This window comes from Corvus brachyrhynchos, unplaced genomic scaffold (assembly GCF_000691975.1).
Source record: "Corvus brachyrhynchos isolate BGI_N302 unplaced genomic scaffold, ASM69197v1 scaffold54, whole genome shotgun sequence".
Lineage (NCBI taxonomy): Eukaryota > Metazoa > Chordata > Aves > Passeriformes > Corvidae > Corvus > Corvus brachyrhynchos.
In genome coordinates, this window is record NW_008237902.1 from 2183434 (window position 1) to 2198125 (window position 14692).

The 14692-nt window shown below is 42.8% G+C and overlaps 1 protein-coding gene across 1 annotated transcript; it reads left to right on the plus strand.

Annotated features, from left to right (window-relative positions):
- The first annotated feature begins 707 nt into the window (after positions 1-707).
- Positions 708-5380, plus strand: PPP2CA (protein phosphatase 2 catalytic subunit alpha). The gene is made up of 6 exons (XM_017732980.1): positions 708-953; positions 1470-1643; positions 1824-1913; positions 2199-2360; positions 3111-3229; positions 3968-5380. Exons 1-6 carry the CDS (start codon positions 837-839, stop codon positions 4038-4040), a joined length of 735 nt encoding a protein of 244 aa, XP_017588469.1. The 5' UTR covers positions 708-836; the 3' UTR covers positions 4041-5380.
- Positions 5381-14692: the final 9312 nt, after the last annotated feature.

Consider the following 14692-nt stretch of genomic DNA (forward strand, 5'->3'; position numbering starts at 1 on the left):
CTGTAACAACTGTCTTGCATTATTTCAAAATTATCTTTCTGGTGCTATATTTAGCCTGTGCTTCTTCATACAAATTACCTTTGTCTGCAACTTATATATATAACACAATTTTTTGGGAAAAAAATGGTGATGACAAAGATCTTACCCAGCTTTGGTTAATAAAGACACAACTTGATGTTTGTGTTTAATCACAAAACTTGTTGAGAAAGCTTGTGCAGGTAATGACTTGCTCTGTAATTGCTGGTACCTGTGGATGTTTGTTTCGTTCTGCTTCATGCAGGACTCCCTGCCCCTTGCAGGTAGGTTGAAGATGTTTGTACAAATGGGTGCCAAAGTGTTGGTAGTGTTTTGACCATGTCTGAGTTTGTGCGCTGAGAGGTAAGATGTTGGCAGGATTTTTAGATTTAATTTTTCAAAATACTTAAAAACTTCTTAAGTTGCAGTAGCAATGATCATTGTTTTATGCTTCACAGAACCGTTTTTGTAGAAAGTCTGAAGTTTTACTTAAGATACCATCCTTAAGGAGGGAAAAAAGCCACTCAACTACTAATTACTTGTACAGGGTTTCATAAAGCAAAATGCTGTTTTAAATAAAAAAACTTTTACCTCAAGTGCTTCAGAGAAGGAAGGGACAAGAGGTCCTAAAGAGAGCAGGTAGCAGAGTTGGAAGTCGTAGAGTGTGTTTTGAATAAAACGACTGTTAATAGACAAACTCACAATTTATGTGCTGTTTTGTTTTATAGGCTAAAGAAATTTTGACAAAAGAATCCAATGTACAAGAAGTGCGATGTCCAGTCACAGTCTGTGGAGATGTCCATGGACAATTTCATGACCTCATGGAACTTTTCAGAATTGGAGGCAAATCACCAGACACAAACTATTTGTTTATGGGGGACTATGTTGACAGAGGATATTACTCAGTTGAAACAGTCACATTGCTTGTAGCTCTTAAGGTAACTTTTCTTCTCAGCTGTACAGTTTAGTGTAAAATATATCATTACTATCCTGACTACACTTAATATCTGTTATGATTTTCATAATGCATAACAATGCATTGGTATTAGAGGTACCAAAACTGACTTCTTGGCTGTCTTAGTTTTCTAAGTCACTTCTTAAAAAAAATTCATGTTCAGGTGCAAGCCTGAGCTTTATCTAAAATGAGTGTTGAGTTTATTTATTACTTGACTAAGTAGCAATTTAAGAATCTGCTTGGAGAGATCAGCTTAATGCACAGGTGTAGTGAAGTCCACTAGTAATAATAAATACAACTTGTAATTAATCTCAAAAGTATTTGGCAGTTGAAGATTTCAATAAATTATTCCTTTTTTTTACCTCAAAGGTTATAATTGAATCTTCAGAAGGGTTTGGTTTTGATTGCTTTATTGACGTGTGGCAGGGAATGAAAAGTGCAAATTCTGTTCTGGGGAAGAGTTACTCATTGGTGCTCTAAAATAATCTGTTCTGTTTAGGTCCGTTACCGTGAACGTATCACAATTCTTCGAGGGAACCATGAAAGCAGGCAAATCACACAAGTTTATGGTTTCTATGATGAATGTTTAAGGAAATATGGAAATGCAAATGTTTGGAAATACTTTACAGACCTTTTTGATTACTTGCCTCTAACTGCCTTGGTGGATGGCCAGGTATGTTGACATTTGACAAAGTTGAATGTTTTTCGTTGTAAAGGGAGCTCTTAACACTGCATTCTGTCAGTTCTCATCTTTAAGGGAACCTCATGCAGATTTTCTCCTAATCATTTATTCTAAACTGTTCTAACTGCACTGATTAATGCAAATAAACTTCATGTATGTTAACTCTTGCAGATTTTCTGTCTACATGGTGGCCTCTCTCCATCTATAGATACACTGGATCACATCAGAGCACTCGATCGCTTGCAGGAAGTTCCCCATGAGGTACTTTTTTTTAAGCCAATGAGATTGATGATTCAGTATGTACTGGGGTGTTGAGTTCACAGGCTGAAAATGAAATTCAGATCAACTTAGCAATATTAAAGTGCCTGTCTTCCTGTTCTGGATTTTTTAAAGGAAAAATGAGGGGCATCTCCTTGCTTAAAGAAAGAAACATACTTTTCAAAGCGCTGTGCAGGGGTGGTTTGTGTGCAAGTTTTTTGTGGTTTTGTTGGGTTCGGGTTCTTTGCACTTCACCTCTGAAACATCATCTATCTACGTCTCTTACAGGGTCCAATGTGTGATTTGCTATGGTCAGATCCAGATGATCGTGGTGGCTGGGGAATTTCTCCTCGAGGTGCAGGTTACACATTTGGACAGGATATTTCAGAAACCTTTAACCATGCTAATGGCCTTACGTTGGTTTCAAGAGCTCATCAGTTGGTAATGGAGGTGAGCAGGGACAGCCTGTGTGTTCAAACTTTGGATTGTGTCCTTGGTCTGATTATTCCATGCTCTGTGTGTCAGAGATGTGCATCTGCTGCTGTGACAACTGATGATCCAGCTGAGAGGCTTCCAGAGACTTGACCTTGACAGTATTCATGTGCTACTAAAGGAGTTTGACAGTGGAATAACCTTTATTTTGGCCTTGTTTTCCTGAAAATTTACAGTAATATCCCAAATCAGGCTTTGGTACTAGATGTGGTATTGCATTTCTGTGTAGATAAAAAGGTTTTTAAATATGTGTTCCTTGAAAAAAAAGGTGTATTTTTTCTTTTTAGCTTGGATGTATGCTTTTGTTCTTGGCCTCTAGTTATTCCTAGCAGTTCAGATGTTTAAATGTGTGTCTGGATTCTGGTTTTGGTGATCACAGTTGAAGGTTCAGAGTAGATTGTGCACTTCAGAATTGCTGTTTTAACTATTTAATGTTAATGCAATGGAGAAATCTTGCTAGGTGGTTTGTTTCTTGGTTTTTTTTTTTAATATCTAGCTCATATTTACTAGTAGGAGGCAACCTATGATGGCCAAAATTCCTTTACCCTTTTTCTCTCCAGAAGGAAAAAAAGACACGGCCTTAAATTTATTTAAAATAACCCTATAAATGCCACTTAGAGCTGTGTGCATTAAAAGATTGGTTTCTAGTCAGGTGGTTACATGGGGTACGTGAACTTGGTTGTCATAATTATTTTTTCCTTCCTCCAGGGGTACAACTGGTGCCATGATCGGAATGTAGTAACAATTTTCAGTGCTCCAAACTATTGTTACCGTTGTGGCAACCAGGCTGCAATTATGGAACTTGATGATACTCTAAAATACTCCTTGTAAGTATGTTTAAAAATGAGAATTACATTGCCTGTGATTTTAAAATACCACTTAATTGTGTTAAAGCATGGGGGTTTTTTCCCCTCTATGCTTCTGGGAGGTGGAGTGAATATGGAATTGTTGGGTTAGTCTTGGAGTCAAGCCTCTGGAACAGTTGCTGTTGAGATCATCTCTGTCAGATTAAAGTGAGACTCCTCATTTTTGTTTTGTATAATTACCTGGATTTTAATGAATTACTGTGTAGGGATGTGATTTGAGAGCAGGAGTAGTCTGTCACATCTAAGGTAATGCCTTCCTGTTGGTCTCGGGCAGGAGACTTTCGGAATCTTTGAATTCTTCAGATGTTGGGATGTCAGCTTTTTGAATGAGATTTCTAATTAACTACTGCAGCAGCAACTTAACTAGTAAATGATGCAAAAGCACTGTGCAAACTGCCCTCTTTGATAATAACTGAAGACTTTAACTTTCTAAATAGAGACTAATGTTTGACCAGTTTGAGTCTTAAAGCTAAAATTAATTTCTCTCCAGACCTTCATGGTAAGAGGAATTTAAAATGTGATGGTTATAAATACATACTAATGGGAGTGGAAGAGCTGTAACACTTGTTCTAGAATACTTAACTTGGTTGATAAAACTTGCAAAGATTCACCTGTACTAAACCACTGTAAATTCATAGCTAGAACATATGTGAATGTAAGCTGAGCTCTTGTGTTTTCATTGATGTCTGTGCTCTTCAGTTTGCAGTTTGACCCGGCACCACGCAGAGGTGAACCGCATGTTACTCGTCGCACCCCAGACTACTTCCTGTAAAGAGATTTTAGACCTGTACAGTATTGCCATGAACCATATGTTGACCTAAAGAAAATGGGAAGAGCAACAGTAACTCCAAAGTGTCAGAAAATATTTAACATTCAAACTTTGTTTTCACATGGACCAAAAGACGTGCCATATTCAATACAAAGCCTCTTGTCGTCAACAACTGTGACCACTTTAGAATGAACCAGTTCATTGCATGCTGAAGCAACATTGTTGGTCAAGAAACCAGTTTCTGGCATAGCGCTATTTGTAGTTACTTTTGCTTTCTCTGAGAGACTGCAAATAATAAGATGTAGACATTAACACCTCGTGAATACATTTAACTTTCCATTTAGCTATAGCTTTATTCAGCATGACTGTAGATAAGGGTAGCAGCAAACAATCATTGAAGCTTAAAGAACATTTTTAAAATAAGTACCAAGGCCTCATATTTGTTCTGAAACTGTTTGTTTGTTTTATTTTCAGGGAATACTGTTTAATTTAATTGTATTGATTATTTTTTTTGTCTGCACTCAGTTCCCTTTTCCACTCTGCCCTACCATATTGTCCCTTGTAATTGTCCAAGGATAGTGAATTACTTTGAACAGAACTGTTTTTTTCTGTAAAACAATGTTACTGCAGGACAGAGCTGCAGTGTTTTTCATAATAAACTTGTGAACTAAGTATGGAAAAATGTCAAAATTCTAATTGCATCTCAGGTCAACTGTGGTTTAATAAACTAACGTGTAGCTGGATGGGTTTTATAAACTTGCATAGAAATTTCCACCTTAAAAATAACTAAAACTGAGGTGATACAGAGTGTGCTGGAAAACTCTGACTTCTGAATCCTGTCCCAGGAAGGTGCCTGGGCATGTGTCTCACAGCTGAGAACAGCTTGCTGGTTACTCACATGTTGCTCTTTCCCTCTTGGTGCTCTACTGAAATACTCAGAAATGGAAGAATATAGGATTACTTAATTGATTGTGTGTGGCTTTATTTCAAGTGTAAATCTAAGTTTGAGTCATTTACAATGTAGGTGCTAATACTTAAAATCATTTTTCTGAAAAACTAAGAATAAAACCAGTTTTCTAAATATTAAAGGAAACAACTTGAAGTTTAGTACTATGTGTATTTGCCCAAGCTTCCCTTCTGAAAAATAGTGGTACGTGGTTTATGTTAACTTCTGTTTAAATATTTCCTTTCTACTAACTTCTTCAAAATTGGAACCCTGATTTGATGGTTTGGTTCAAAACAGAAATTCAAATGTTATGCCTTCTTAAAGCTTGTGCGTTAAACTTCTTGGGTACATCTAAATTATGTACCTGGCTGTTCATTTAATAGACTCCTAACGTTCATATTGTTTGAGACTTAAGTTTCTTGGGCACAAGTAGATTCTGTAATAACATGGAGGTTTGTTTTTTACACTGCTTGTTTCTAAGGGAATGCACAGAACTTTTGCAAATGTCTGACTCACCTGGAGGTTTAGTCCTAGACATGCTTTTTGGGGCTTTCTTGATTTTCTGAAAAGCTGGAGGACCACTTAATTCTTTAACTTGGAAAGAAGATGCTGCATTTCATCAAGCATTATTTCATCCCCTTTCAGAAAGCCTCAAGTGATTGCTTTTCCTTCAGCAAAATTTGAGCTTTGTCCTGTAGGTTGGGTTCCAAATGGCTTCTGGAGAGCTCAGTCTGCTGTAGTTTGATCTCTTACAGGAAGAAGTGCATGCTAAAAGTAAGTGCATCTGAAGTGGCTTTTTTTAGTATAGTGGGAGCTTTTTCTTTGATCACTATTAAAATAATCCTTTGCTGAGAGTAGTTCGCTTTCCAGTCCTGTCACTTGTCTTTCTCTGTGTTTGTGTAGATGGGACTTTGTGCTTTCATTGACACCATTCCTTCAAGAGGAATGACTTTGCCCTATTTTCTGCTTTCCTTGTTGCTTTAATTGGCGTGACTCATCTCCTCTGGCGAGGAGCAGTCCTTGCCTTGCTTCAGTTTCTGTACACAAATCCAAGTGGTTGTTAGTAAAGTCCATGGACAATGTTGGAGTCACTCCAGTTTTCGTGCTTTCCTCTATACTTATGTTGACCGCTTGTGTGAAGATGCCAGTGAGAAAGCCACATTGTGAAGAAAAAATTGGTTGTGCTGATGGAGCGCTAACCAGCTAAAACCGTGTTTGGAAGATGCAAGAGAAGAAACAAAGCTTCAGCTATAAATAATTGGGGTTTGATTTATTGGTAGCTGATTGATCAGTTTACCTGCACAAAACTTCCTTTACTTCAGCCTCTGAGCGTGGTGGCTGCAGAGAAATGAGATGTGTTGGAGATCAGTGGTGATGTTTCCTTCATCTCTACACCGACTGCTGCATTCCATGAAATGCAAAATAGGCATAGCTGGAAATCCCATATTGTGGTGGTTTATTCCAGTGTTTAAGTGGGAATGTCACACCCAGCTCTTAACGGGGAGGGCTTACATTGGGGTTCAGATTATTAGATGGCAGTTGGGAATGAAATGACACTTTTCCATGAACCACTCCTCTTTTTTTATTCTTTCTCAGAACTTGAATAGCGCCAGGAGAATGCTGGTGTACAAAGGGGGGAGGGTTTGGAGCTTTCCATATTTCATTTTGTGTAAGTCATTGGCCATATCAGACATAGATGGATGTTTGTCCAAGGTAACCAATGTGTGTGACTCACCTGGTGCTCATTTCATACTGTTTCTAGCTGCTGACACTTCTATACACACTCAGTATCCCTGCTCCAAGTGCTTGGGCCATGTTACATCGTTTAGGTCTTCTGATATCCTGGCAAGATACTGGATGCATGGGAGAGTGCAGACAGAGTTGTTACCTCCTTCCCCATATGTCTGGATAGTAACAGAACATACTCTGCCCTTTGAAAGAGGTGGTATGGGGACATCCTGCCCATGAAAGCTGTGGCATTTCACGTACCTGTATCTTGGTCTGGTTCCTGTCAGAAAAAACTGCTGAGAGGTACCAATACCTACCAATCCATGTTCCATGGGGTTTATTTTGATTTTATAATAGTAAACTGAAGCACTGAAAGTCTTTTTTAGAAAGCAGTTGTGTTTCAAGGGCCTTGGGTCAAAGTCTGCTCTGACAATTTAAAATTCGTCCTGAATCTTAAAGGATTTCCTCCTGTACAAGACAAAACCAAACCTGTTATGCAAGTGCTGGGTTTATTTTGGGCCTTTTTTCATAGTTGAATAAACACATTATTTTCCCCTTCTGACCTCTTCATTTCCTTAGTAATACTGGAGTGCAGTTCCTGCTCTTGGAGGAGCTGTGACCTTGGGAGGGGGCTGAGGAGTAAGTACTCTTTTTCATTCAGGAAAGATGGTCTGTAAAAAGATGCAAGTGTGATCACAATTTTGAATTTCAAATTAAATGCTGGTCCACATTCAGTGAGTTGAAGGTGTGCCTCCACTCATCACCTCCTTATGCACCTGTTCACACTCATTTATTGCTCTAATTGCTGCTTGTTTTGTCTGGATGCAGAACACTCCTGGAAGCTCTCAATGTGTTTTAGGGGTTGTATAGGTTACAGCAAATTTTGCCTGAGAAGTGACTTTCTACGTCTTCCATGCTTTTTGCAACCATATTCATGGTTTGTATGAGCTTGGATTTTTGGAGCAAAATGTCTGCAAGCAGGGGTTTTTGAAGCCTTGTAGAAGGCGTTGAGTGCCTTCTGTGTGCTACAGCAATCATGGCACAGAGTGGTGTGCTCTGCACATTCTTCTGGGAGAAGGTTGGAAACAGGTCCTAAGTGTTAAGTAAAAATCACACTGGACTCTGTGGAAATCTTTTGGTACCCATGAACACACCAACAAAGCCCTGCAGTCAGCAGTTCATGAGTCAGCCTTCTGTGGTTTTACAAAAGGTTACTTTGGTGCTCTAATTCATTTGGCTGTACTCCTTTTGGATGGGAATAAAGGCAGGCTGCTTTCTTGAGCAAGGGACCAGAGTGCTTTGGCATATGGACAGCAAAAAAAGGCTGAAACGACGCTTTTGGTTTTAAATTAAGCAGTGCTGTATGTTTTAGCCTTTTAAAACCTGTGCTGTGCTTAAAAGCTTTATTCTTTAAAATGGGTTGAACTACTGATCTCTTAATTACTCTCTGGTGAACAGAACTGCTTTGGGATGGAGACTAAAATGATTGCTGCTGGTATAAATAATGTATAAAACATTAGTCGCTAATAGTACCTGTGACTGGTGATGGAAGAGTGTGATCAGGGTGAGCATCCTGCATGAGAACTTGCAGGAAAGTGATTTTGAGGAGAAAACTCCATTTTGCAGCTACTCTATCATTGCACAAGGTCGTATAAATTAAACTAAATCTTTGCTTTTGGTTGTCTTGACTTCTGTATTCATCTTCCTCTGTAGATTTCCCCCAAACACATCTGGGTTTTTAGAGGTTAGGTTCTTTTGGTTTGTTTTTGTTGCTTTAGTTTGTTTGTTTTTTAATTTCAATAGATCTATAAGCTGTTTTCCATATTATGCGTTTAAAACTGAAAGTGCTGAACTGTAAAAGATGAGTATCCTGCTTACATTGATAATTGCATGATTGATTGGGCTGAAAGGCTTTAGCCTGGCTCGCAACTGCCTTTATTTTTCAGGAGTTTGAGAAAACACGCCCCCACATCCAGATTAACCGTAAACCTTGCTGTGAAAAACCTTCTTTGTTGTGGCCATTAGTGCAGAAGTGGGCAGTGATGGCTGCTCTCTTGTGCTTCCTTAATCTATAAGAAAAAAAAGGGGGGTGGGGTGGGCCTGGAGAAGCCCTGTCTGGGAGGATCCTATGGTGGGTGTTTCATTCCACGCTTGACCCACTTTACAGCCAGCTCTGCTCCTTTTCCGCTGCTGTGTTTGTCCTCGGGGAAGAGGAACACACCCGGCTGCTGCTGGAGCAGGGACAATGCCCAGGGGAGGGAGCGCCACAGCTTCCTGGGAGAGAGAAAGGCTGGTGCTTGGGTTCTGTTTGTCTGGTAATGAGTTTATCCAGCTTTGGCTCAGCCATCTCAAAATGTTACTGGACTGTCCCTTTCCCCCCTGGAATCCCCTTTAAAAAGCTTTGAATGCATTTTAAAATGCTTGGCTTCTGAAACACACTATATTTATTCCCATGGGCTTTGAAACCTCAAAGCAACTGCTCATTATCATCTGTGGCGTCAGAACCAGCCCAGAATCTGCTTTTTGGACTTTGAACGGCTCCAGCGTTGGAGACCGGTGCCAGGCAGCCCTGTAAAGCTAACCCAGTTCCCTTCCCCTCGTGCTTATATCAAGGATATCTACAATTTTATACGGTACCACTGAAGGTCGTTCTCAAGGCCACGTATAGAAAGTCTGCTCTTTACATTTTCTTGGAATGCCCGGGAGCGCATCTCTCCGGGGCTGAGCTCGTTGACGGCTCCCGTCCCTCGGAGCGAGCCCCGGCGCCACCGCGTGGCACTGCCCTGCCTGTCGGACCGGCGTGTCGTGACCCGCAGGGCCGGGAACTGCTCTGCTGTCGGCAAGGCTGAGATGTGCACTGGCCCTAACGTAGCTGAAGGTGGGTGACCCTCACCCTCAGCAGACGGAGGATCCGGCTTGGCTCCTCCAGAGTGCTCCAGATGATTTCAGAGGATGCCAGGGCAGAACTGGAACAAGAATCATTGTTTAAATATGGGGAGGTGGAGTGAGGGTGAGGTTAGGAAGTAGATGCTGCAAATAGGTTTGAGGTACGTATTTCTATTTTCAGTCTTCCTCCTCTTCATCTTCATTTTTTTAAACTGTCTTGAATCCCCGCTGTTATGTAAGGGGAATGGGAGTGCTGTTACAGGAAGAAATAGAAGCTGATAAAAAAATCTCACTTGGTGTCAGCTTGACAGGATTTGGTTATTGGGTTTTGTCAGTCCATTGGTGTCTACTCTGCTCTCAGAGTCCCCACCTGCTTGCTGGGTCCAGCTCTGGGACCCCCAACATCAGAAGGACATGGACCTGCTGGAGTGAGACCAGGGGAGGCCATGGAGGTGCTCCAAGGGCTGGAGCCCCTCTGCTCTGGAGCCAGGCTGGGAGAGCTGGGGGTGTTCACCTGGAGAAGAGAAGGCTCCAGGGAGACCTGAGAGCCCCTTCCAGTGCCTAACGGGGCTATAAAAGAACTGGAGAGGGCCTTGGGAAAAGGGCCTGGAATGACAGGACAAGGGGGAATGGCTTTAAACTGACAGAGGGCAGGATTAGATTGGATGTTGGGAAGAAATTCTTACCTGTGAGGGTGGTGAGGCCGTGGCACAGGTTGCTCAGAGACATTGCAGCTGCCGCATCCCTGAAGTGTTCACGGCCAGGTTGGACAGGGCCCTGACCAACCTGGTCTAGTCCACAGCAGAGGGTTGGAACTGGATGAGCTTTAAGGTCCCTGCCAACCCAAACCATTCTAGGATTCTCTGATTGTGTAACCTGGACTATCACCTAAGTGCTGGGCTCTGCCACCCACCATTTCGCATTGCTGGGGCACAACTTGTATGAAAAGTAACACCTTCTCAAGGATGCTGCTTTAATACAAGTTTTGATGAAGTAGAAATGCAATAATAAGCTTTTTCAGACTTGTATTGAGAACAAGAATTTTCCTCTTCTGATGCTGCGTTGTTCCAAGACTGCTTTAAACAACAGTGGCCCAGGCCTTTGAGCTCAGCAGTGTCTTTCTACCATCTCTCTCACATGAATAATTCTGATGTTTTCTGGTTTTACACTGACCCAATCAGTTCAATTATTTTCAAACTTGTTGATCTGGTTGCTTGTTTTAAAAAATGTTCGTCTTTTGTATTCCTGAAAAAAAGGACGATTTTTGCAGCAAGTCTCATTCTCCCCTACACGTAGATAAGATTCTTTTTCAGATTCCATGGTCATACCTGGCTCTCTCCCTGATTTGCTCTCCCTGGTTCAGTGAATCCAGGATGAGTTCTGTGGATTTTTCCAATTTATCGATGGAGCAAAGCTAAGCTCTTTCACGCCTGATTGTCATTAGACTTTGACAATCCCACATCATATTTGTATTGAAAAATAATCAGTGTGTTATCTCCATAGTCTCTAAATCACCACCAGCAGCTAAAAAAATCTGTTTCTCTGTCAAAGTGGAATGTGAGCTGCTCTGAAGAGTGGGGGGCACAGTAATTTTTGCCTAAGAGAAACACCCAGGAAGGGAATCTGAGGCTGTGGAGCAGATGCAGGGCTGTCTCCAGGTGGCTGCTCCCTCATGTTCAGCGTGTTAAAAGCTCCCCTGCAGCTGCATGGCTGCTCAACTGGCTGTGCCTGCAGCCCAGGGATGCTGTGAGTATGTAGGTCAGAGCTCTTCTGGATCTGATTAAGCGTTAAATCAAGCTCAGTTGCACCAATCTTTTCAGGTATTTGCTTTGGCGTTAAGCTGCTCCCTTCCTCCTCCATGTTCTCAGTAGTAAAAGGCCCTTAATTGTAATTTACCTGTGGCTGATACATGGTGTGATTCTCTGCACTCAGGGAAGCAATGCTCATCTTCAGGATTATTTGCAGTGCAATCATGACCAATGCGCAGAACAATTGAAATTGGGCCACCCCTTTTTTAAGCAATCTTGTTCTTTTCTTCACAGCTTTAGCCAAGGATAGGGGTTTTGTGCCATTAATACTGACTGACTCACAGCACTTGGGCTACCGCTGCCGCAGCAGCTGCTTTATCACAACAGATAACGGGAAGCATCTGGAGTGGCTGGGGAAGTTCATTGTATGATATGTAGGGCACAGTGGGAGGTGCTGTCATGTGATTATGGCATATCTATGACAGCCATCTGCCTCTTTTTGGGGTGTGGGGTGTTTTTGCTGTTTTAACTTTCCCAGACTTCTGATTCAACAGTAGAATTCAAAGTCCACTGAGGACTGAATTTTCTCCTTTGGAAAGCTGTACCAAGTATAAAGCTCATCAGTAGTATAATTTTGAATTTATCCACAATTATAATTAAGCATAGAATTTAGCTTTCTGCCTGTTCCTAGATGCCATTAGAATTGTCTTGTGTTGAGAGCAAACCCCATCCCCCCTTTGCTGAGCCTGATTTGCAGTCTGTGAGTTGTGCTTGCTGGTCACGAGCCAAATCAGAAACCTTGGTCTTTGGCAACATTGGGAAAGGGGATTTAGAATTTGTAGATATGTTTTCCACAGGCCACCTTCTGTTATTGTCTGATTCTCTAAACCAAGGAGTTTTAATATAATTTAAAAATAATAATTTAGGGAAAATAAAGGCAGTGGTTTTTAGTGCACTGAATGTGATCCTCAGCATTGGAGTAAGAGATGGAGTGATTGAGGAAGAAAGAGGTAAATGCAATGCTGATACAATCAAAAAGTCACATTAGATGTAGTTTGGAGGGTTCACACTCTATGTATGAGACACACATAAATTAAAAATGAAAATTAGGTCCCATTAAATGGTGAAAACTTATGTGGTTATCAATACCAGGACCTTTGAGGAACTCCTGTTAGTGTCCAAGTCTGCTGCCAAGCATCACCTGGCCCCTCCTGGCTGCTCACTCAGCTCTTAGGAAGAGTTCCAGGGGAGCACATGTTACAGAAGCACACAGTAATCCAGGCTGGAAGGGACCACAGAGGTGACCTGGATTCACCTGCAAAGTCAGATCAGGTTGCTCAGAGTTGTATTCAAGTCTGCTCTAACAAGCTGCTCAGCATCCTAAAGCCCATGGAACAAGCTTCCCAAGCCAGGCAGTCATCTCCAACAGCTTTTTGGAATTTATAGAGAAGCCTGTTCTAAGTGTTATGCTCTGATGTAGAACAGCCTGGCTATCAGCTGAGCTCTAGGAGGTCCTTCCTGGCTGAGAATCTCTTTGAGTCTTCCATCTCTCCAGAGAATCAGCCCCAACCAACAAGGTATTTAATATTAAATGCTTCTCCAATTGTAGTCTCACTTGTTATGTGAGAAAAATACTGGCAGAGGTTGCCCAGAGAAGCTGTGGCTGCCCCACCCCTGGAAGTGTCCAAGGCCAGGTTGGATGGGGCTTGGAGTAACCTGGGATAGTGGAAGGTGTCCTTGCCCATGGCAGGGTAGGTGGGACCAGATGAGATTAAGGTCCCTTCCAACTCTTATCATTCTATGTCTACTCTCAGATGGAAGGGAAGGGAGCAAGGGAGGGGGAGTAAGCAATACTTGACACTTCATTGTCTTGGCTACTGAACTGAGGAAAACAAGATTCTGAACTAAGAAATTCTGAATCTTGGGAAAATTCTTTGTGTTAGAAGATATTTTCCAGTGGGTCTGGCTGTCATTTGCTCAATAAGGTGTGGGGTGCACAGCCTGGAGCTCTCAGGGACCCCAAGGGAAGGGAAACCTGTGACTTATGACAGAATCATTAAGACTGGAAAACATCTCCAAGATCACTAAGTCCAGCCCTTGACTGATCACCACCTCGTCAACTGGAGCAGAGCACTCAGTGCTACGTCCTGTTGTTGAACACCTCCAGGGATGGTGACTTCACCACCATGCCAGTGCTTGACAACCCTTTCAGGGAAGAAATCCTTGCTGATGTCCAACCTGAACCTCCCCTGGTGCTGCCTGAGGATATAAATGATGCTGGACTCTGCAGTCTGGTGCTGTTGCAGGCATCAGTGTGCTTACAGGCACCCTGGCTGTGTCTGCATTGGAGTGATGTGAAAACATGCTTTTTGGTTCTTAAAACATTTTTATTTAAGATTGGAAGTAAAGAAAATTGCCAGAATCCTGTGTTGTCACTGTGGAAATACCTTGCCTACTTGAAAGCCATTTTGCCATGGAGAGCGGACACAAAACTGAGCTCAGCAGCAGAGCACGGAGCGCGTGCTGTGACAGCACAACACAGTGTTCTGGACACCTCACAGCGATGTGAGGGGTCATACCCTGCCCTTCCTCACAAAGCACAACCCTTCACATCTTCTTTTCTTGAAGACCCAGTACCTGTCGCTTTCTAGTCCACACTGGTGACCTTTCAGCTGTCACCTGTGCTGGGCACAGTGCTCAGGTGGAACTGTGCTAACACAAAGGCCTGGGCTGTGTTTGGGTGCCCAGCTCTGCTCCTCGGCCCAGCGGCTCCTAGCACAGCTGCTGTCTGGAGATGCTTTAAAGGGCTGAGCTGGAGCCACCTGAAATTCTTGGCGGGATCTAGGGCAGATATTCTGTGAGCGCCACTCAGAGCTAAATCCATTTCCGGCTCCATCAAAGGTCCCGCACGTGTTTCCACTTGAGGAAGGCTGGCTGTTGTTGGAACGATTTTAAACTAGCCGATTGTTCAATGTTGCTTTTTTGGCTAAAACGTCTTCTGCCGCTGGAGCAGCCCGTGGCGATGGGGTTTTACCGTGTTTACCTGCGGGAAGCCTCCACAGGTAGCTGCAGCCTTACCCCGCTTACCCCTAGGCCTCGGCCTTTCTCCCCGTGAAGGAAAACCCACACCCTGGGCGTTCTAGGGCGAGCCCGGGTTACCGTGAATGACCGATTTCACTACACGACCTGCCATCCAGGCCCGCGGGTCGCTGGAGGGCACCGAGCCAGCCCCCGGACACCACAGGCCGCTCCGGCGCCCTCCGCTGCCACAGGAGCCCCGCGCTGCCCTCAGGGGGCGGCCCCGACCCCGGACCCCGCAGGGCCGTTCCCCCCTCACCGCGGACGGG

Excerpts from the sequence above, each read along its gene's own strand:
- PPP2CA (XM_017732980.1), top strand. The coding sequence starts at position 837 with ATGGAACTTTTCAGAATTGGAGGCAAATCACCAGACACAAACTATTTG. Across the intron at positions 954-1,469 it reads CATTGCTTGTAGCTCTTAAG|GTCCGTTACCGTGAACGTAT; the intron begins GTAACTTTTCTT and ends TGTTCTGTTTAG. Across the intron at positions 1,914-2,198 it reads TGCAGGAAGTTCCCCATGAG|GGTCCAATGTGTGATTTGCT; the intron begins GTACTTTTTTTT and ends CGTCTCTTACAG.